The following is a 24833-nucleotide window of genomic DNA, read 5'->3' as shown; positions in this document are numbered from 1 at the left end:
CCCCGAAAATGGTGAATCAAATCCTCAAACCGACCCCACAAACGGTGAATCAAATCCTTAAACCGACAACGCAAACGGTAAATCAAATCCTCAAACTGACCCCAATGGTGAATCAAATCCTTAAACCGACCCCGCAAATGGTGAATCAAATCCTCAAACGGACCCCGCAAATGGTGAGTCAAATCCTCAAACTGACTCCGCAAATGCTGAATCAAATCCTCTAACCGACTCCGCCAATGGTGAATCAAATCCTCAAACCAACCCCGCAAATGGTGAGTCAAATCCTCAAAATGACCCCGCAAACGGTGAATCAAATCCTCAAACTGACTCTGCAAATGGTTACTCAAATCCTTAAACCGACATCGCAAATGGTGAATCAAATCCTCAAACCGACCCCCCAAATGGTGAATTAAATCCTCAAACTGACCCTGCAAATGGTGAATCAAATCCTCAAACCGACCCTGCAAATGGTGAATCAAATCCTCAAACCGACCCTGCAAATGGTGAATCAAATCCTCAAACCGACCCCGCAAATGGTAAATCAAATTCTCAAACCGACCCCGCAAATGTTGAATCAAATTCTTAAACCGACAACGCAAATGGTAAATCAAATCCTTAAACTGACCCCAATGGTGAATCAAATCCTCAAACCGACCCCGCAAATGGTGAATCAAATCCTCAAACGGACCCCGCAAATGGTGAGTCAAATCCTCAAACAGACTCCGCAAATGCTGAATCAAATCCTCTAACCGACTCCGCCAATGGTGAATCAAATCCTCAAACCGACTCCGCAAATGCTGAATCAAATCCTCTAACCGACTCCGCAAATGGTGAGTCAAATCCTCAAAACGATTCCACAAATAGTGAATCAAATCCTCAAAACGATTCCACGAATAGTGAATCAAATCCTCAAAACGACATTGCAAATGATACATTAGATGCAAATGAGGTGTCAATCAACAATCTTCTACATAGTGACTTTTTCTGTGATAAAATTTTATCTACTATTGATAATATAAATGGAGACTCAAATGTTGAGTCTTGTATAGAGTAATGGGAATATTTAAAGGATAAAATTTGTCAGATATCTGTATCTTATGGTAAATTAGTTAGGAATAAATAAAAAAACAAAAAACAAAAAAAAAACAATTAGAAATTATTAAAGAAATGAACAGCATGTGTACTAAATCTCTCCTAAGTGATCTCCAAAAGCTACTATTACTTCAATCTGCGTTAGACAATATTTATGATGACAAAGCCAAAGATAAAGAAGGGAAATGAGTTCAGCATATTTTTGTAGACTGGAGAAAAAGAGACAAGAATGTAACGGTGTTAAATCCTTAATAATTACTGATCAAGAATGTACAGATCCTAAAATGATCTCTAATGAAATCTATTGTTTCTACAATCATTTATACTCCTCCTCTTATTCACATACAGATGCGGAGGCCTTTTTTAGTTATGTTGAAGATTGGATTCCAAAAGTAGATGAGGTTTTAAAAATGTTTGTGATGCAGATATTATTATGGGAGAAGTTGTAAAAAAATAAACGAGTGAAGAAGAGAGAGAACCCTGGAGTTATGATTAGGGATTATAGATCGCAAATGTCACCGTTCCAGTTACTATGACCATTTACGTGAAGCTGCTTTGACACAATCTACATTGTAAAAGCGCTATACAAATAAAGCTGAATTGAATTGAATTGAATAGATTGCCTAATTTAGCAATTTTTATTTTAGCTTTTTTTTTTTTTTAAAGCATGACAGTAAAACATAAACGTGGTTATGAATATATTAAAATGAGTTTGTTTGTTGTAAAAAAAAATGTATTGATCGACAGCCCTACATTACACACTTCATGGATTTTAAAAGTTTTTATTCTAAACATTTTATCTCCCAAAAAATAAAGATCCCAAAGCAAATACTTATAAAAAATATTGTAGTTTTATTAAACCTATTCATGGCAGATCATTTCCTTTTCTGAAAAGACGGCGCATCTGTCAATTAAATACATCTAATGTACTTCAATGATGGTGACAAGAAAATTCAAAAGATAAACAACAGAAAGTAAGATAAAAATGGTCTACATGGTACCACACAGTATCTATGATGGCCCGTTTCCACTGAGTGGTACGGTACGGTTCGGTTTGGTACACTTTTATGGCCGTTTCCACTGTCAATAAATGTAAGTAGATAAACGAAATGTTCAATTAGACTGATATGAGCAGCATATAATAGTGAAGAAAACAATACAGCATGCATAACATTCAGAAATACAGGAATGGAAGGGGTGGGGTGGATATTGAAAAAAATATAAATACAATATTTCATTATCTTGTTCCAGGTTTAATATCGGTAGTTTTTAAAGGGCCAATTTGATTTTTCCTCCAAACAGGGGGGATCTGCAAGAAGAAAAAATACAATTACTATAAAACACTGTAATGTTGAAAACAATTTGTGCAAAACACACATTTTGTGAGTATTACTGTACATACAGGAGTTGGAGAGCTGGGTTCTAAATGTCGGCCTAGAAAAGAGAGAAGCTTTCTCCAGATAAGTCCACTTCCTAGAAACATGAATCCTGTCACCAGCCAAAACACACGTGGGTCCTAAACATGCGCACACACACACACACACAAATATATATATATATATATATATATATATATATATATATATATATATATATCAATAAACAATGTTTTCTCATACCCATTTTAACCCTGGGTAAGGAAATGTTTCACACCTGTAAATTGAGACCTTGAGCAGCGAATCTAATGTCACTGTCAGTGTTGGGGAAAGTTGCTTTTGAAAGTAGTGCATGACAATATTGAGTGACTCCCCCAAAAAAGTAATTGTTCTGTAGTTACTTTTTATGGAAAGTAATGCGTTATATTACTTTTGAGTTACTTTTGTTGTGCCAAGCTTGTGGCATCATATTCAAAAAGACTTGAGGCTGTAATTGCTGCCAAAGGTGCATCAACAAAGTATTGGACAAGGGCTGTGAATACTCATGTACACATGATTTTTCAGGTTTTTTTTTGTATTTTAAATAAATTTGCTACAATTTTTAAAAAAATCTTTTTTTTCCACATTGTCATTATGGGGTATTGTGTGTAGAATTTTAAAGGAAATAAATGAATTTAATCTATTTTGGAATAAGGCTGTAACATAAAAAGTGAAACGCTATGAATACTTTCCGGATTCATTGTACACTATACAAAAATTGTACCAACCTCTTCAAAAGTAGATTCCAAATTCATCCCAAACGCCACACCCATAAGCCCAAACAAGGAGACAGAGAAGGTTCCCATGGTGAGCTGGAGGTTCAGTCGCATCATGACATTTCGGTGACTAAAGACAAGTGAATAAGGTAAATTATGTTAACACTAAATTTTCCCAATTAATTATTTATAAAACATTATATTTAATATTACATGTTTTTCCAATGACTTTGTAAAATGCAAATTGACTAATTTGCAATAATTTGTACAAAAAAAAAACATATTAACAAAATAACTATTTCTCACAAACTGTTGTTTACATATCAGTGTACAGGGTACAGTAACAACAACAAAAACAAAAGAAGAGATTAAGGCCCAATCCCAATTCTACCCCTTAGCCCTTCCCCTTACCCCTACCCCTCGTTTTGTGCGTTCCTGTGAAGGGGTAGGGGTGTCCCAATTCTCTTAAGCTTGAAGGCGTATGGCTAAGTGGAAGGGGTAGATAGCCAAAGATTTTTCAGGACCACACTCGAAACCAAGGGGTAGGAAAATTTCCCAGAATACACCAGCCTCAACGGCAGGACCGCTGCACTTGGAAGTAATGAGATCCACAAATTAGTATTTTTGTCATTATTAAGAATTTTTACAACAAACAAGTACATGTTTTATTATATTGATAACCACGTTCGTATTATACAGTCATGCTTTAAAAAAATCCTTTTTACAGTGTCTGGTAACATGTGGTAATCTTGTTTTTGGTGTGTTTACATTGATGAGTATGGCCACTGTGTAAACGCACAGTACAGTTGCGATCTTATTGCAACATTATATAGTTATGTTAACATTATATATGCCTTTAGTGATTTTCTGAAGATAAATACCAAACAATAACACAACTGGAACGACTACAGCAGTCACGATCCTCTGATCTCATATGAAGCAAGAGATCACAATGTCATATGATGACGTGTGTGCAGGTGTTGTAGTGGTGTCCCATTTCTTAGGGGTAAATTTTGAAGCCCTTCCCCTTCATACTCCGTTTTGAGGGCCAAAGGGAAGGAGAAGAGGTAGGGTTACAAAAATAGAATGGGATTGGGCCCAAGTTAGAAAAAAAAAAAGTAGAAATACAAATATTAGAAGTAGAAATAAAACCCCATCGAAAGATTTGATGAATGACATTTATACGCTCAAATAAACATGACCCTTCCAATATTTTCAACTCCATGATCCACATTTCAAATGTTGGTACTGCCTCAGACTTGGATTGTTGTAAAATAAGTCATTAAAAGAGCAAAATGCTGAGGGAAACTGCTTGTGTTTCATATTTGTTCAGCCCATTTCTAGTGTCAGTGTTAATGTGTACAGACCTGGGGCCTCATGTACAAAGACTTGCGTTGAATTAATCCTAAAACATACCGTGCAGACAAAGCTGTAAATGTGCGTACGCACTAAAACATCAGGGGCCTCATGCATCAACGCTGCGTACGCACAAAAACTTTGCGTACGCCAGGTTTCACGCTCAGTATCAATCACGTTTGGATTTACTAACGATGAACTGAACGTGGGAATGTGCGCAGCTCCACGGCAGGCGTACGCACATTTTTTGTGCGTGTCTGTTTTATTTCCATTGGCGACTCCTTGAGGCAGTTGTGTTAAATTTCTCTCTACAAAGTGTCTTTGAGCCTTGCAATGGCAGCTGTATGAGACGGGTTCATCTAGCAGGTATATAAGGTTTCCATACCATACAGTTGACCAGCTAAACATTAAAGCGCAATTTGCAGCGGTCGCCTGTTTTCCCAATGTAATCTGAGCGATCTACTGCACGCACATTGCTATAAAGACACTATCTGAAGATGAATTTGCATGCGTGAATCAGAAACATTTCCATTCAATAAATATGCAAATAAAATATGATGCACAGACTTAATGATTCCTACTTGTCTTTCTCGTGATAAATAGTTGGCAAAATCTGATATGTAGCGGGGGGAAAAAGAAGAAAGAGTTCATTAGACGCTGGATTCGAGCCGAGTTCATGCTCGAACGTGTCAAAACATGATGCCATGCGTTTTACGAGCAGCGCCACTGAGACTGATAAGGGAAGTGCAGCATTTTACACCTATAAACCACACTATTTCTTTTCTAATTCACTCAGTGCGATGTTCAGACCCAACTGTGTTGCGCTCAGTTTCACGTTCATTCAGATGTACAAAAGAATATGCGTGAGATTCGGCGTACGAAGTGTTTCAGACATCTGAATTTTTTTCTGCGTACGCACATTTACAGCTTTGTGCATACGCAATGTTTTAGTATGATTTCCACTCAAGTCTTCGTACATGAGGCCCCAAATGTATGAAACACTGCTTATGCGGAACCCCACGCATATGCTCTTTGTACATCCGAATTAACGTGAAACTCAGTGCACGTGCATGAGCATAAAACCCCTCCCTGCCTCCTCCCCCGAATGAATATGCTAATGACTCCACTTTGGCAAAACCAAATAAAAAAGCAAGGGCAAATACTAGGAAGAAGAGAAACTTCACAGAATGTGAATTGGAGGTGCATGCTCCTATCGGAGGTACACCAGAGACAAACTGTGTTATTTGCAAGTTTGTCCTCCGGAATAAATAACAAAAGAAATAAAATTAAGAGGGAGATTTTAGCTGATGCGGTTAATGCAGTGGGGCCTGAACATCGCACTGTGAGTGAATTAAAAACTAAATGGTCCGATGTAAAGGTGCAGGTTAAGAGGAGAACATCGGTGCACCGTCAAAGTGTGGACCGAACTGGCGGGGGAACGGGATGCTGAACTAACACCCTTTGAGGAGAGAGTAGCCTCAATTGTGGGCGACACTTTACTGTCTGGAGTAGTATTCGTGTCTGTGAGAGACACAGATGTAGTAGAGGAACACTTTGTTAGGGTGGTATAGCAACACCCCTCCACTCTTATCAAGGTAGTGTCACCGGCATTTCAGCTGCCCAATCGCCCGCTCTACAACTGAACGAGTGTGAAAATGGACATCATTGTACCTTGGTCAGTTTGTGGGTTGTTGAGGGGGGTTAACAGCCACATCTTTAATGGAAAACTGCAATCTCCTGATAATTACACTCAATAAAATAAATTCAAATAAAAAACTTAGCTAGAATAATCCATCACTCACCAAGAAGCCACTGATCGCGCACCCTGCCACCTCGGAGCCTCCTTGCTGTCTCTCTTTCCAAATTTGGACCCAACTCAGCATAGAGTTCTAGATATCTAGTTCAAGACAGCTCTTGGAAATCTGAAACGGCTAATAGGCCAGTCATCATCATGGGCCAGAAAACCACTGTAATCCCAAAAAAATTAATTCCCTTAGGATTCGACCATTGACAATGTCCTCTAATAAGGCCAACACTGCCATTGCCATAGACCACGGGTACTCGATAGGCAGACTCCGGTCCGCACCGGGACCCAGACACGAATCAATCTGGACTGACGCCAAAACCAGCATGTTAATTTAATCATAATCCAAATGAGTTTTCAATGGAGTGTGCAATTGTGATTCCGCGATATATCTTTGAGGATTCTACTCCGTTTGGCTGCTTCAAGTATGTCCAATAACAGCAGTTTTAACAGCCAGCATCGCTATAGCAACATACCAACTACACCACTCGCTCACTCAAGTGCTCGCTAACTTGCGCACTCCAGGCTGTCAGTTTTATCTACTGTCGCAGGCGAACAGGCGTTCTCATCATTTCCAAACAGTGTAAATATCGCTAACTTACTTTTATGCAGACCTAACGTAAAAATGGCGTGCTCAAAACTTGCCAGTGAAAAGAAACGAAAAGTTGATTTTTAAAACCGCAAATTTATGACTGAGTGGACAGATGCATTCGTGCTTCCCGTGGGAAGCCGAAAATCAATGTGCTTAATCTGCAACGGGACGGTAGCAATCATAAAATGTAGGAACGCAAAACGTTGAACCAAACAGAAACAAATTATAATATATAACAGCAAAAACAAAGAATCCTCAAACTGGAAAACCAATCAAAGGCATCAGAATAGCAGCTCTTTAATAAATGGCCTTAGCAGAAGGCATCGTGCATATCAAAAACAGCCACAGCAACAGATTAATATTATTCAACATATTTGTAATCTTTAACATTTTTATAAGTAACTGTAATTTAGTTACACATTTTTGCTTAGTAACTGTAACTAATAACAGTTACTTTTATTTTGTAATTAAATTACAAAACACTGACATGTAACTAGTTACTCCTCAACACTGGCGAACGAACACCACCTCATATGATATCGCTCAGGTCCTACTCTTAATATAGAAGTGTATCCACACAAATTTTAGAAGAAAGGCCAACACTTTACACAAATTGAAAATTTATCTAAAAGAAAATGGGTTAAAAAAAATGTAATACCTTGTCAGATGACGTTTATTACTTTTTAATGCATTTAAATGCCCTTAATTTTGGCTAACTTCATTTACTACCTTTTACAACCCCGTGGACACCCTGTAGAAATATGCAGTATATACTGTGTGTGTCTGTGGCTGCGTCCGAAACCGCATACTTCCATACTATATAGTACGCTAAAGTCAGTATGCGAGCCGAGTAGTATGTCCGAATTCATAGAATTCGAAAAACAGTATGCGAGAAGTACCCGGATGACTTACTACTTCCAGCGAGATTCTAGAGTGCGCATCCCATGCATGCTGCGCTATCCCATGATGCCCCGCGAGCGAATTCATGAATGGGAGTAAAGTGACGGTAGTGACGCAGGCAGGTCACGTGACCATAACAATATGGCGAATGTAGTACGTCCGAATTCCATTCATACTTTTCACGTTCATACTGTATAGAACGTACTTTTCTAACCGCCGAGTAGTACGTTTAAATTCAAATGCAGTACCTACTGAGTAGAAGGCGGTTTCGGACGCACCCTGTGTGTGTGTGTGTGTGTGTGTGTGTGTGTACTATATATCTTGAAAATAGACCATTTTTAAAAAAATATTCTCCGTTTTTTTAAACTGAGTAAAATAATTTTTTTGTAAAATAATAAATTTTTCATGACACCTACCTGAATTTAAGGCTTTTTAAAAAAAATTAACATGTTAAAAGCTTCTTTTGATTTTGTTTTAAAAGCAGAGTTCAGGGTTGATTCTTTATTTTGCTATTTAATATTGTCAAATATTCCTAGCTAAATATATTCTGATGCTGTCAAATTTAGATGAAAACCATCAAAAATGCTGGCAGTAGCTGGCAACTTTCAAAAAAGAAAGAAAAAAAAAGAAAACGCTGGCAGGGAAAGAGTTAGAACACAGTTGTTTGTTCTCAAAGTAGTTTTGAACCAAGGCAATGATCACCACTAGCACTGTTAAAAGTCCTTACATAAGACAAAATAGTAGTTGATACTGTACCTATCCAGGTTAATGAAAATAACGCTTTCAGAGTCATCGATGAGGTCTTTCAACTCTCTGGCCTTGTTGCCTAGCTCTTCTGCCTGCATGAAGTAATTTTCCAGCAATAACTCCATCTCTTCAGCGTGATCTATGCCCAAACTGCTCTCCTCACTGGCTCCAGGTGTCACCATTTAAAGAAAGGCAGATTAAGGTCAGATATTTATCATTTTTATTTTGCTACGAAGTTAAATTATGTGATGACTTACAACACTTGCGGGTCACTCCACTTAGTGAGACAGAGTTCATCTATCAGTTCATCTTCATCCAGGATCTTTAGCAGACTGTCTTTGAACACTTTAATGTCTGTCTCCAGCTCTGAGAGGCTGCAGGAAGAAAAGTTGTGATATTGTGTTACTCTCAAAGCTTCCACTCTAAAAAAAATCTTTAGAATAACTTTCTACCCACCTAGAACATTTATAATTTAATAATAATAATAATAACAACAACCACAACATGTTCATAAGTGGATTATTTTAACTGCACACTTTGTGCCAACTTAACTGTAAGCAAGTAGTGCTCGCTGCAGGACCAAATGGCAGGAGCTGAGCTATAGCTCAAACTCCCCTTCGTAATGCAGCGGTTCATCCACTTTCCCTAATTGCATCTAGTTAATCTATAATCTCCTAATGAAGTTAATTATGTTTCTGTGATAGTAGATTTGGTGAATGCAATCTTCTCTATCCCTGTATATCCAGAGTCAGTAATTTATATTCAAAAACAAATGCTGAACATGGACTGTTGTGCAACAGGGCTCCACCAATCCCCACCTGTATTTTTAGAGGAATTGTCCAGAAATGTTTTTGAAATTTTCTTCCACCAAAGAGAAACACCCTCATCCAATATGTCGATAATTTGACAAATCGATATTACATCCAACAATGAAAATGTATTCATGCAAGTTATTCAAACTTAAAACAATAAAAATCGGTTTAACACTAAAGAAGAAATATTGAAGAAAGGATAAAACCTGGAACCATCACTTTTTATTTGTACTTTTATTCACTTTTGGTCAGTTTAAAACTAGACAAAAGACGAATCTCTTTCCAAATCCAAATCCAAATCCAAATCGTGGAAAGGATTGTTAAACTGCATTAATTAGGGGAACACTTCTCAAAATTTGTGGCCCGCGCCGGCCGCTGTACACTGACAGAATCAGCGGAGCGGGGAGAGAGAGCGCTCCCCGCTCCGCTGATTCTATCCGTACACAGCAGTCACTGGCATTCCCCGCCCGCCGTGTAAACAAAGGGGCGGGGATGCCGGTGACATCACCACGCACCCCGCCCCTTTGTTAGACGCTGTGACGGGCGGGAAGTGTTAGGAGGGAACTCGCGCCGGCCAGAACCAAGGTAAGCTGTTCCCACCCCTGCCTGCCACTTAGCTACCTATCTGCAGCCTGCCACCTACCTAGCTACAGCCTGCATCTTATATATATTATAGGTAGATACAGACTGGTACAGACTGATGTGACTGGAGTGGGGTGGGGGTGTTTTATTTATACATATATACGCCTTTTTTTTAGGTGAGGGAATGGAAGTTTTGAGTGAGTTCCCCCACTTTTTTCCCCTAGGACTTCAATAAGTCAAAGTACAGGTCTAGACTTAATGATGATCATCTTCAAGCCATACTGAGGGTCTCAACTGCTTCCGCTCTAAAGCCAAATGTGGTTCAGATTTGTGAGAAGAAGCGCTGTCAAGTCTCTGGCAGCAAGAAGTATGCAAAAGATGCCATGTTCAGAAGAACTGTTCATAATCTTCACTCAATGTTCTATTAATGTTCAGGACACTTCATGTTCAGAAGAAATAATTAAAACTGTTAATAATGACATTTGAGGACTTTTTTTTTGTGAAATCCCATATGCGGCCCAGCCTCACCCAGACTTTGCCTCCTGCGGCCCCCAGGTAAATTGAGTTTGAGACCCCTGGTGTAGTTGCTCTTCAGTGGATCAGTGTCTTCAGCAGTGACATTGGCTTTACACTGATCTGAAAACTGGACTTCAACACTTATTTATACTCAACTGAAGGCAGTTTTAATTTACTAGACATACACCAGCATTCTACACTACTCTCCTATCTCCCTGAATTGCTAAAATGTTCTACAATTTCAATTATGGCTTTTAATATCTTTTCATCAGCTAATTTAAGCTTTTTTGACACAATATACACTGTATAAAACGCTATAGAAATATTAGAATTTTAAAATTTGATTAAATTTGTTATTTATTATTATGTGGCAAGTTTAAAAAAATTAAGGATTCCAAGAGAGCTAACCTGACTTATGTGAACTTAAATCATGAGATTAAATAGTAATAAAACATATTTGAGTTGATTTTGCCCAGTAACAAGAAAAAGGGTCATATTCAGAGAATACGGACCATGTAATGAAATGACTAAATGGATTTACCTCTTCTATCCCATATAAACATCCTTTGTTACATGGCTAGAGAAAGATTAAATAATGCAGATTTGCGAGTCAGTTAACTCACCTTTTGCTATTAAGTAGGAGCATATGGAGTTTGCTGCGGTCAGCAGAGAGGAGCTTTGGGTCGACCAGCGAGTCCAGACAATCCAAAACCTGAGGTTGAACTTCATTCAGCCGTGTATGCAGTACATTCACCTAGACCAAAACACACACTTATTCATAAAAAATGGCAAAACAAGATGACACACAAGCATGGAAAAATAATTAAGTAGAAACAGAGACCATGAAGATATCCAAATATCCACCACTTAAGCTTTAAATGTTTGTGATGCTAAGCTAATCGGAAAGCTCAAGACTGCATTTATTTGGTCATATATATGTATATATTAGGGTAAGTGTATTACAACTTAAAATTCCCATCAGATTAAATATTCTACCTTTCTAAATATGGGATTTTTCAGCTCTGAGAACACTAGCTGTTTTTGTTGCCTGTGCCTTTAATGCAAAAGAGCTGGTTCTGCCCACAGTGTCAGCCAGATGTCTCTCTAAGGCTCAGGTGTGCATCTCTATTTCCTGCTGCATCTCATATGAGATAAACAATGACAGATCCGAAGCAAGATGTCCCGTTTATGAAACATACTACAATAAGAACTTTCATAATGCTTGTTTAATGTATTTGTTGTGGAGTTAATTCAAACCTTTCTGCAACGAGTTACACGCAATGTTGTTACAAAGTTTCTGCATGTGTTTAAGTTATATATACACATATATATATATAGTATATATAAGTATTCTTTTGATGCATGTAGTTATAACACTGTGTAGGCTCAATAGTAAGGCATGCTTGCTCCTGTTAGTATCGTCAATCTGGCAACCTGCATTTGTGTTGAGTCATAAGAGGAGAGGTCAGATGAAAAAGTCTTTCCTAGTTGAATCTTACATACAATACCTGTAACTGAGGCAAGTGAGGCCTGCTTTGGATGTTGTTGTGTGGACTATGTGACCTCTTGGATGTGTTATCGCTGCACTCTCGAAGTAATTTTTTAAGTTACATTTTTCAGCCGCTCCTGGAAAGGTTCTTCACTGTTCCATGTTTTTGCCATTTGTAGATAATGGCTCTCACTACTTTGTCCTAAAGCTTTAGAAATGTCTTTATAACCTTTAACAGACTACTTGATCTCAATTGTTTTTCAAATACTTTGGATCTTGGCATGAGATCAAGCTTAAAACTTTTGATCTACCTTACTTAGTCAAGCAAGTCCTATTTAAGTGATTGTTTGAATTGCGAACAGGTGTGACAGTAACTATGGCCTTGGGCTGCATCCGAAACCGCATACTTCCATACTATATAGTACGCTAAAGTCAGTATGCGAGCCGAGTAGTATGTCCGAATTGATAGATTTCGAAAATCAGTATACGGGACGTACCCGGATGACTTACTACATACATCCGCCGAGATTCTGGAGTGCACATCTCATGCATGCTGCGCTATCCCATGATGCCCCGCGAAGGAATTCATAAATAAGAGTAAAGCGACGCAATTGACGCAGGCAGGTCACATGACCATGACAAAAGGGCGGATGTAGTTCGTCCGAATTCCATTCATACTTTTCACGTTCATACTGTATAGAACGTACTTTTCTAACCGCCGAGTAGTACGTTTAAATTCAAATGCAGTACCTACTGAGTAGTAGGCAGTTTCGGATGCAGCCTTGGTGTGACTAGAAAACTTTAACTCAGGTGTGATAAACCAGTTATGTAATAACAAGGGGGAAGCTCTTTTCACACAAGGCTATATAGTTTTGTAGTTTGTTTTCCATTAACGATAAAAGTCGTAACTTAAAAACTTTATTGTGTATTCATTGCAATATCTTTGACTGATATTAAAATTTGTTTAATGATCAGAAACATTAAAATAAGAAAAACATGAAAAAAGAAATCGGTAAGGGGCAAACACTTTCACACCACTGTATATTGACAAACTAAACGCATCACTAAAGCCTGGTGTATACTTTTGGGTCAAGTGACCGGCGTGACCCACGGCGCATGCAACGCGCGTAGCTGTGCATTTATACTTCTGCACGCTGTCTCTGTTGGTCTGAATTAACACTTCCGAAACGCTAGTTGGCAATGAGGTGTTAATGTTCCTCTGTTTCGAGTTTCTTCTCTGCTGTTTTGCTTTTCCTGAACACTTCCGGGATGTACAAGTGGCTCAAACTCGCTCGTTTTGAGACAGAAACCGGCGGACATGCAATAACTTTAACTATGAGGTAAAAACAAAACAAAACTTTCCATCAGGAGCTTCTTCACGGGACTCCACACTTGTAAACAATCGCTCCATTGGGCTCGCGTCCAGCTCGCGGCATTCACGCGGCTCTCGGCCCCTCCCAGACTCGTCAGCGATACCAAGCCGACCAATCACAGAGCTTGTGCTAAGCGTCGTTGCGACGTGTAGTTACAATTTTTAAGAGGTGCACGTCAGCAACGCCGACGCCCACGGCGAAGGGCTATGCGTCAGCGCCGTAGCATACGCCGGCGTTTGACCCAGTAGTATAAATCAGCCTTAATAAGTACTAACAACACTATTATAAATGTAGTTGCAACAGTCATTATAATACATTACAGGTTTTGTTGTCTTTATAGATACATTTATAGAATTGGTATGATTGATTATAAATAATCTAATAATTATAATAACTAAAAATGTTAATAATTATAAAGTGACTGATATTATAAGTAACTCATATAATCATAAGCATGACCACCATAACTATTTTTAATAGGAGTTATATAGTTGTTGTTTCTTTCATTAAAATGCAAGAAAAAATATTAAGCAGCATAAATATGTTACAAATGCATCACTGATGAATTTAATATACTGATTTCATTTAATATACTGATTCCAAATTTTGAAAAGTGGTTTGATGTTTCAAGTTATTATTAAACATTGTTTTTTTTTTTAACTCTCTAAGGCTTACCCTGTGCTGCAGAATGGCTTCCAGAGCTCTGAACTCAAAAGGTAGAGAGTAAGTAGCCAAATTTCCATCTCCTGCCAATTGTGGCCCAAGTTCTAACACCAGCCATTTCTCCAGACCAAGACCTCGGAAATCCAGAACCAACAAACAGCTTGAGGTAACCACTGCCTTCAGGGACTTCACATGAAAATATAAATGAACAAAAACAGAAAACAAGTTAGTCTGCTAACTGCAGCATATACAATGTATCTGGCATTAAGCTCATGCTAAATACCAACTTTCATTTATAAAACAATCTTTAGTTCCTCTTAAACTCTATTCAGATGGTAATTATTTATCAGAGGAACATAAGGAATTTTCACTATTTACAGGGGCTAATTGGTGAATTACCTTATTTTTGGACTAAATTATTTTTATACATTTTTAGTGATTTTTACCACTGAAATGTACCAGACAGTTGTATTTAGTGGACATTTTCATGACATTAATATTACAAAAGTGCAATTTATTTTTAACTATTTAGAGGACAATGATACAAAACACAAAAATATGTAAAATAGGCCATTACATGGCAGCAAAAGGTCAATTTTTTGTGTATATATATATATATATATATATATATATATATATATATATATATATATATATATATATATTTACTTACAAACACATATACAGTTGAAATTATGAGTTATTAAACCCCCTTTTAATTTTTTTTTTCTTTTTTCTTCATTAAATAATTCCTTGATGTCTGATGATATTTTTTTCTTCTGAGGAAAGTCTTATTTGTTGTATTTGGGATAGAATAAAGGCAGTTTTTAATTTTTAAAAACGTATAACAAAATTATTAGCCCCTTTAAGCTATGTTTTTCCGATAGTCAACAGAACAAACCATCGTTATACAATAACTTGCCTAAATACCCTAACCTGCCTAGTTAACCTAAATAACCTAGTTTAGGCTTTAAATGTCACTTTAAGCAGTATAAAAGTGACTTGAAAAATATCTAGTAAAACATAATTTACTGTCATCATGGCAAAGATAAAATAAATCATTATTTACCTTATTTAAAAAAAATCATAATATTAAAAAAGATAAATAAATAAGTTTTAATAACTCAGAAATGAGTTATTAAAACTATTATTACTATTAAAAATCTGCTCTCCTTAACAGAAATTGGGTATGTGTATATATACACACACACACACACATACACACACACACACACACACACATATATATATATATATATATATATATATATATATATATATATATATATATATATATATATATAAATACACACACACACACACACACAATTAAATACAAGTTCAACTTAAATATATATATATATATATATATATATATATATATATATATATATATATATATATATATATTTTTTTTTTTATAAGCTTTCATACCTCCATCCGAATGATGATAACATTGTTCCGCGATGTAACACTTGTTGAGTGTTGGAATCTCAGATCTCTTGCCTGCAAACCGATCTCCTGATACAGTTCAGTCTTCTTTTTTGCTACAGAACGTAAAATAAGACAGAGATTAAATAGTTAAAATCTAGCATGGTATAATTGGGCCACAAAACACTTAAAAATTCAACAAAATTATTTATGTGAAATAAAATTAAAACAGGAGACTGCTCAATTTAAAAAGTTGAAAAACACAGCCGAAAACATTCCAAAAAAACACTTGTAGCCAATGAGCAGTAAATGACTTATAACTAAAATGATCATAAATGCCATGTTTTTTGTTTTTAATGAAATGTTTAAATGAGTGGACCTTGGTGAAATAGGGTGGCCCTTAGTGGATAAGTGTTCAATAACTTGTTTTTTAAATTTATGATTGCAGATAATATAGTAATTGATTTAAGGAGACATTTCTGAGTAGCCAACCCTCATTTTGAATAAAAATAAATTAACAAATTTGCAAAACTGTCGATAATCCATAATCGTTCACTTTTTTCACGATGTTAATGAAAAACTGACCTCGTCATTCATCAATAAATATATAAATGTAAAAATTTATTTATGCTTTTTTGAGCTAGAAACAACGAAAAAAAGATGATGATGAAAATATTACAACATAAATTAAAAAAAAGCTTTATCACAGGCTGTGGTAAACTTACTGGCTTTAAATTAGGGGTGTTATTTAAAATATGAATTAAAACACAATAAAAACATTTCTTGATTGTGAAATTATGTTGCATTACTCAGTCCTGTGGAAAACACTTCACAGAATAAAACCAGGTGGCGCATACAGATCAGTAATGATCACCAGTGAAAGATGTAGAACAGTGAACGGCGCCATTTTACATTTCAAATACAACCAAATAATCTACACATTTTAATAAATAAGCTGTAGTAGAAGTATACTAAATTAAGCCCAATAATAAACAAAAAAAATTATTTAGATGCTAACTAACTGCAAAAAAGCAGTGTTCTAAATAAACCTATATTCTTAATGTCCACATGAACGTTAATGGACGTGGCTTGTTGTGTCTACTGAGAGCTGAATGGTGAAGTAGGCATTTCATTTAGAAAGATCAGGAAAGGGGTTTTAGGAGAGTTAATACAACCTAACACGCAACTCCTCAACATTTCTGTTTGCTTTTTAAAATGACAGTTGGAGGGGTGTGGTTCAGTATGTTAGCTACGTCAAAGAGCTTAGAATGACCAAGAGGCGACACTCTAGTGTAATTTGGGAAACAGCCACTAGAGGACGCGGCGGCTATTTTGGAATAAAAACTCCAATAGAACAACAGCATATTATAAGTCTGTAAAATAAACTATTGAAAGTGCTGATGATTGTGATAGTACGTGTTGTACTGTCATCTTTCAGGTTGTATCTTAGCTTTAATGCATTTTTAAAATAAACAAATAAAAACAAAGCAGCTGCTTGCCATCGCGACAGTAATGAGATCCAATGGACGGCCGATCACTTACACTCCAAAATGGCAGAATCCACTGCTGTTGCTGGGCGCTGCTGTTGCAATGGAACGTTCTATTGAGTGTCACCTCTTGGTCATTCTAAGCTCTTTGGCTACGTCCAATACCTCAAAATCATGTAATCTGAGAATTTAACGGAAAAAAAAAAAAACAGGAAGTGCATTTTTTAGATTTTAATTTTAGATTACAAGAGCAAACTTTTTTTTTAATGACATACACAGATTAATTGTTCACCACAAAACTGGCTATGTGAGCTAACAAAATTATATAATTAGTTTTGATTTTATTTGTATTTGTAAAAACACATATAAAAACACATACATTCACATTACCCTTCTTAAAAAGTAACTAACACATTTAGCTACTTTATTATTATTATTATGCAAAGCGGTACACAAAATTACATTAAAACACTACAAATACAGAGAGAAAAGCAAAGAACAAAGAGGAAAGCAAAAAAAACTGTGCAGTACACATAAAGGTAGGTGTATGAGCCCGAAACTAAAGACGCAACGTCACTTTTAAGGGACTGTTATATATGGATTTATTATTCATTCTTACTTTTAAACAAACATGAACTGTCATGGTTTATCAAAGACACAAAGCCCTCACCGCACAACAGCTGCACCTTTAGCAAACTTCCTAATACCAGTTACACCAGGACCTTTATGATCATTTAGAAGTCAAAAGTGGTCGATCTGTTTGGCAAAAAATTTGATTGTGTCACTGCATATCAAATGACTCAAACGATATAAATAAAGCAATCGCCACTATACTGAGCGAGAGCACTTCCCATCTGTTAAACTGAACAGTCGAATAATCGATGGCTTAAGTGTGTCCAGGTTCTGTAGGTAAAAAAATGCAATGTGAGTACAGACTAAGGAGAAAATTAAAGGGAGAAGGGGGCAATCACGCTTTGGCACAGTTCAAGGCAACTGTACCCAGTGTGAGCATGCCCTTAGTCCTGTAAGTTTGGCTTTCTTTGGAATGGAAATAATGGTAAAGCATTTAAAGCAGGATGGCCCTTCACACAGTTTCAATGATCTCTTAAAGATCAGGGTAAGGGTGGGGCCAGCTGATCAGCACAAGATTTTAGACAGCCTGGTTTTTTACAATCTGGGCCTGGTGCTTTTATCCTCTTCTGCTTTCAGAAAACCTGCCGCACATCTTCACTAAACTGAAGTGCAGGAGTGGGGAAGATAAGGGATGGTGGAGGTGTTAGTGGTCGTGTGAAAAGCAGTTCAGAGTGGGTGTAGGATGCTATCTCAAACCTACAGTGAACCTCTGATCGTCTGCTAGTTGTTTGCGGTCTACAGAGATACTCTATGAAACTTTTCAAACTTTTCCACACAGATGCTAAGTCGTTGAAAGAGAACTGACTCATTAAGCCTCCTTTCCACTGCACATGACAAACGACAAGCGACAGATCAGAAGTGATTTATTTCCAATGGAGAGCAGTCTGGGAGCTGCGTGGAGTTCCGATCATCTCCGTATGCGGAACATTTGGATCCGAATTGAGCTGCGAATCCGTTGAAATATTTGAACTCCTCCAACTAGACCGTATACGACCGGCCAACCAGATGTGATGTAATCCAGTGTTGTACAAGCAAGTCCGTGCGCGCAAGACGAGAAATAGGAGTTTATTTTGTTAATTTTTGAATTTTATAAAATCTATATAAAAAAAATCTGTTCATAAAAGTAAGAAAGTAATAAAAAAATATATTTTTTATGTTGTCTCCACATTCCCTCCAATATTTTAACGGCCTATGAGTTTCTATTATTCATTCATTCATTAAACCATGTAAACGCACAGAGAATAAAGGCTCTTGCTTTTGCACTCCTCTATTTCGGACACTGAGAATCAGCTTCTCCCTCATGGTGCACGACAACTGAAAATACTGTACGACTGCCACAAGGGGGCATATTCCGACAGTCGTGTCCAAATGTCGTGTGCAGTGGAAAGGCAGCTTTAGTTTTTCAGAATAGCTCCTTTTTGCCACTCTTATCTCCTTTTCCAGTGTGTATTTGGCCTACTTATACAAGGCCCCTCTCCCCGATCCTGTAAGCAACCTTTAGCCTGACATAGCTGCCTGATTTTTACAGTGAACAATAGTTTGTCATTGTTGTATCCAAGTTGAGTCCTGGTAGGAATGCACACATTTGCACAAAAACGGATATAAGATGTTATAGTCTCTGTGAGCTCATCCAGGTAGTTTGCAGCAGCTTAAAAAAAAAAAAAAAACTCCAATCTGTGAGGTCAAAACAGGCTTGTTTCACAAGTCACACACTTTAATAGGTTTGGTTTAGCTGCTTTCAGTCTCTGCCTATATGTTGGTATGAAATGAATCAATCAATGGTCAGAATGCCCTAAAGCTGCCCATTGGACAGAGCAGTTTGCATCCTTAATTGTGGTATAGCAGTGATCCAAGATATTACGGTCTCTGGTGGGACATATTTTACACAGGTAAAACTATTCTAATCGTGCAAAGCTGATGTAGATTGTGTTGTTATGCACTGAAGTTTTGCTTATGCCGAGTTCAGACTGCATGATTTAAAAAGTAGTCATGTCACAGATGTTTTCACACTGCATGACTATCTGGGCTAGCGTTTCGTCGCTGCTTTGTTTACACTGCAAGATGGATCGGCGACAGGAATATTCTCATTGCATGACTTTACTATATGAAGAACCGCCGACAACTTTGTCCAAAGTACGTCTCAGCCAAAAACACGTAGTATATTTTTTGTTATTAACTACATTATGAGAAAGAAGCCTTTAATGGGGTAAAAAATGTACATGTTTGCTCACCTGGGTTTAAAGGGAATTAGCCATTTCTCCTCAACGTTGATAATAAACTAATTTCTTTCTGTATGAAACGTCAAACAGACACGGTTGCTCCTGAGTCCTGTCAAACCTCCACTAGTTTTTCCTCCATTTCGTGGGTCCAAATAAACCGAAAAAGAGCGCTTTTAACTTCTCCCCCAGCCTCTCACTGGCCTGCAGCAGGTATACACACATGCACACGCAAGTGAATACTGCTCTCTCATTGGCTGTAGGCGATGGCTGGTGTTATTTTCAGTCAAAACTTTAGCATGCCAAATATCTCACAGGCATCGGCGACTCATCGGCGATTCTCTCAGATCGCGTCTTTGAAAGTTCATACTGTGTGATTGTCACTCACGTGCACGAGCACCGATTTGCCTGTGATTTCAGGCATTTGTCTGCGATTTCTCAAAACCTGTCGGCGAACCAAAATTGGGGCTAAAATCACACAGTCTGAACTAGGCATAAGGCTCTGAAATGTTCTGGTGAAAGATTGATGTGATTATTTTCAGCTTCATAAGGGACCTTTTACAGCATCAATAATATACGTTTTAATTTAGTTTAACAACAAAACATCAGTAAATAGCGCTATTCTGCCTAGCCTGCTTTACTGACACGAAGTTACTTTTATATTCACATTGGGTCATGTTTGAACAATGACAGCCTGTGATGCGCTCTCTATATTATTCACCATGCTACTCTGAATATTAGCACTGAAATAGCATGTAAGTGTGGCTTAGTTTTAAGTATAATTCCTGTACGCCGCCAGCCAACCACTTACTACACTTTTTACTGGCGAATGGCATGAACTAGTGGGTTGTCTGCTGTCATGTCACACTGCGCTTGTTTGCGATTTCAGGAGGTGTGGCTTTAAAACACAGTCTCTCCCTTGCCGTCCAAAGATAATATGCTAACCGGTTAGCATTTTGGCAGATCACCTACTGCACCTTTATAATTAAAGATATAGTAGATGCACCTTTAAGTATAAAGAAGCTGCCTCCGAAGCATCTTTTGAACCGAAGGATCGTGCAAATTTACAAATTCAACGTGTAAAAACAATTTGATCACACCAATTGAAAAATGTATAGAAGTTTCTTTTACAACATTAGAAATGATTTCATAAAGTTTATTTGCATGTAGATTCTAGTCTGTTTGGTTTGCCATTGGTGAAAAAAGATCAGTACAAATTTAAAGTCAAAATTTAGCATTGTATCCAACAGTAGCCATATATAATTGCCTAAAATAGTTTTTTTTTTAACCATATATTTGAGAAATGACAATAATAATAGCCTAGTAATATTAACCTTTATTTAGCAGGCAGTATTAGGCATGCAATATCAACAACTCTATTTTGTCATATTACAATATTTTCCATTTAATTTTAATTACACAGAGTATTGCATCTTGTTTTATTGCCATCTTTTGGTCAGGGGTAAATTTTTTAAATAAGTTTCTACAGAATTGTAATAAAAAATTGAACCAAGTGATTCTTTTATCCAGAATCGTGCAGCCCTAATAGTGCCACTCGTTAAAATATTTAAGCTTGATTAAATTACAGATTAATTATCAGTGTTAGACGAATATGTTGTTTTAACAGTCACCCATTTAATGTCCGGTAGAGATTATATTTCAAATAATAATAAAAAAAGAAATTCATAGTGTTGCACCTAACTTCTTATGTCTGATATAAAGCATATTTCTGACATTTCTGGATAATACCCATCCGTACCATAATAATACACTTTTTTTTTTTTTTTTTTTAAATACACAGACACATACACATATACATAGCACGTTAAAATCATAAATCTCACCAAATGTGGTCAGGCTCCCATCTGGCTCAAACCTCATCTGTTGAAATAATAAAGTTATATATTAATCATGGGTGTTGCTAGGTCTATTTAAGGGGAGGACGCAGCCCCCCTATATTTCTACGCAGCCCCCCTAAAACATTTGCGATTAGCTCATAAACTTTACACTAAGTTATCGGCTCAGTCCCCTTTAAAATTGATAAGAGAACGGCAGCAGATTTCCCCGTCTTTTGTTTTTCATTTTTATCAGCAAGCCACAGCCATGGACAGCCAGAGAATGAGGTGTGCGTTTATTGAAAAATTGTTATAATATCTGCTTATTTGCAGTTCTTTGATATAGATAGCCTTGTATCACCTGTCTCCCAATGTCACGGAGGAGTAGTCGGGTTTTCTCTGTGTTCACCTCATCAGCATAGCTGTTTCCTCCAGCGAAAAATGTAACTATTAACAAACATTTCGCTATTTTTATTTCAAAATAAAACCACCAATAATAAACACTTTACAGTTTGTGTGGCATTAACTGTACCATACAATCTTGCACAGAAAGGATTAAACACAGTGACAGAAGCACTTAGAAAATGTACTCATCATAACTGTCACTGAGAGAGATAGAAACATCAAGTGTTGTCTATATTTAAAATAAATACTTATTTATTATTATTATTATCATTTAGATCGTAAAATATGTTAATTAGCCTGCTGGTTTAAAAATATACATTTATATGTGTGTAATTTAATCAGAAAAGTTTATTTATTTAATACATGGAAACAAAAAAATGCACCTGAATATAGAAAGTGGTTTTTAGTAAACAGATGGGGTGAGCCAATTTGGCTTATTCAGAACTCAAATGGCTGTGCCTGTCTATGTAATACAGTAGATTACTAGCATACAACCCATATTAAACTAACATTTGAAGAGTATTACTATTAAATTACTACTTATGAATATAACATTAGGCTTTATCTATATAATTATATAAATATATATATATATATATATATATATATATATATATATATATATATATATATATTTTTTTTTTTTTTTTTTTTTTTTTTTTTACTTTATAAGAAGCTAAAATCGCCCCTGATATTAATCATAGATAAACTTCACTAACATACACAATGTTTGTCTTACCACAAGAAACACTGGAGCAACACTAGAAAGAGCTGCCTGCGATGAATCTGTGCTTCTTTGGCAAAAGGAGAGGTCTGAAAACAGAAATCAGTGCAATCATGTTCGAGCTGCTGAGCATTAAAACAGCACACAGGTGCGGCACCTACATTGTCCCTCAGCATTCAATATTGTGTTGCGATGTGTTCGTCCACATGTTGATGTAACAGAGCGTTTGAAAGGTGATCTTGCGCACTTGACAGAGCTCCACGTCCAGCACTTCGCTGAAACTTTCCACAGACTCTCTCGAAACGCGAACTTTAAACATGGCTCCATACTTTTAAATGTTTGAGTTAAAAGTCTAATTTTACTGTAGCAGACGCCATCAACACAAAATGTCACGATGTCATTTATTTTGGTCTTACTAAAAGTCCCACACAGCTTGATGGTTTTGCGATGTTGCTTTCTCTGTCAACAGTTAAAACAACATAAAATCGAAAAATAAAAGAAAATTAAGTCTATATTGGATGACTTCAGCTGTAAGCTACTGTTAAATCGCATGTGGTTATACATGTATACTAAAATTTAAAGGCAGTTACCATGTTTTCTATCGTAGGCTTCCCCATTTCAAAAGTACAACATATGACTATGAACGGAACTGTCTTCTTCTTCTTTCCTTTATTAGCGGATCGCACTAGAACTCATGCATTACCGCCACCTATATGCGACCCGGTGCGTGTGCTTCTTGAAAGCATAGATATTAACATATGTCTTGACGGGCAGGGTAGCAGTAGAGCAGTACAGACATTTGTTATTAAAATAACACATAGTTCTTCATAATTCCGCCAAACTTTATGCTGCTGCATGCAACTGATGCTGAGCAAAGACAGCCATTTCCGAGCAGCGCCTGGTTTGCATGATTGTTTCCGAGCTAGACTTATATAATAGTAATAATAATAATAGTATCATTAATATTAATAATAATAATAAGATAAATAAATAATAATCATTCATTTTCTTGTCGGCTTAGTCCGTTTATTAATCCGAGGTCGCCACAGCGGAATGAACCACCATCCTATCCAGCATGTTTTTCATAGTGGATGCCCTTCCAGCTGCAACCCATCTCTGGGAAACATCCACAAACACTCATTCACACACACACTTACACACTACGGACAATTTAGTATCTCATTCCTAGTACCTCATTTATTCAAAGGTAAACCATAATTAAAAATACACTGCGTTGCCGATGGGGGCAAGTGAAGTGACGTCATTATCAAAGAGGTCTATGACGTCTTTATTCTGTTTTTTTTTTTTTTTTTTGCAATTTTAGATCACAGAGCTTACAAGGGCTATAACAACATTATATTAGCATCCAATCAAGAACAATATGAAAAGGAAAAGAAAAAAAAAAAAAAAATATATATATATATATATATATATTAGGGATGTAACGGTATTGTAAATACCGTCATACCGCAATATTAATTTTTTTCGATATTACCGAAGTCGCATGACTCGGTAAAACTATAGGTCTTCTGAGAAAATTTGCTCAGGCGAATGAAGCGAACGGGAGGTAGCTGAAACTTCATTTCCCATCAGCCCCGGCGTGGCCATAATCCTTTGCGGTCTGTTGTCGCTACAGATCCAGTAATGCGGAAATGGAGTGTGCTGCTAGTAGCGGAGATGAAAAAAAGATGGAAATGATCGAACCTAAAGCGGGTGTTGTCGCCACGCGCTTGCTGAATAGCGGTGCTGTCGCGCGCGTTCTGATCAGCTGTGTTGTGGCGCGCGTATTGTAAAGCGCCGAGGGGGGGTTGAGCGCGCATACTCAAGAGAGGTGTTATCGCGCACCTACTGAAGGGCTGGACTGGACAGAGGTTGTGTCGCGTCGCGGGGGCACTTTTGATCGTTTTGGAAGGGCATTTTCTATCCAAGACTAAAAAGGGCATGTGCACTGCACAGGTTGAGCCCTATGTGTGCACGTGCCTGCAAGTTGGGGAATACGACTTATAACAGTCATGGGGACTGCAGAAACACAGCACTGTTCAGAT

The 24833-nt window shown here is 37.0% G+C and overlaps 1 protein-coding gene across 3 annotated transcripts; it reads right to left on the bottom strand.

The window, feature by feature from the left end:
* Positions 1-1924: 1924 nt before the first annotated feature.
* On the bottom strand, positions 1925-23429 carry mrs2 (magnesium transporter MRS2). 3 transcript variants are annotated; one of them, XM_688529.10, is made up of 11 exons: positions 22950-23429; positions 22804-22877; positions 21669-21705; positions 15492-15604; positions 14070-14243; positions 11156-11286; positions 8880-8996; positions 8632-8784; positions 3236-3353; positions 2495-2608; positions 1925-2401 (listed from the first exon to the last, which is right to left on the bottom strand). In XM_688529.10, exons 1-11 carry the CDS (start codon positions 23113-23115, stop codon positions 2330-2332), a joined length of 1269 nt encoding a protein of 422 aa, XP_693621.6. In that variant the 5' UTR covers positions 23116-23429; the 3' UTR covers positions 1925-2329. The 3 variants fall into 3 exon arrangements, with proteins under 3 accessions (XP_693621.6, XP_073781978.1, XP_073781979.1); XM_073925877.1 differs by having other exon boundaries at positions 23379-23429; XM_073925878.1 differs by lacking the exons at positions 21669-21705; positions 22804-22877; positions 22950-23429 and adding an exon at positions 17031-17157.
* Positions 23430-24833: the final 1404 nt, after the last annotated feature.

Source organism: Danio rerio, chromosome 16, assembly GCF_049306965.1.
Source record: "Danio rerio strain Tuebingen ecotype United States chromosome 16, GRCz12tu, whole genome shotgun sequence".
Classification (NCBI taxonomy): domain Eukaryota; kingdom Metazoa; phylum Chordata; class Actinopteri; order Cypriniformes; family Danionidae; genus Danio; species Danio rerio.
Note: the sequence above shows the minus strand (reverse complement) of the source record. Positions and strands in the feature narration are given on the sequence as shown.

What these genes read in the sequence shown, in the direction of transcription:
- mrs2 (XM_688529.10), bottom strand. Translation starts at nt 23,115, where the DNA reads ATGGAGCCATGTTTAAAGTTCGCGTTTCGAGAGAGTCTGTGGAAAGTT. An exon ending in TTGCTCCAGTGTTTCTTGTG is followed by an intron (nt 21,706 to 22,803) that starts GTAAGACAAACA and finishes TTATTTCAACAG; the next exon opens with ATGAGGTTTGAGCCAGATGG. An exon ending in TGGAGTGACCCGCAAGTGTT is followed by an intron (nt 8,785 to 8,879) that starts GTAAGTCATCAC and finishes ACCTGGAGCCAG; the next exon opens with TGAGGAGAGCAGTTTGGGCA.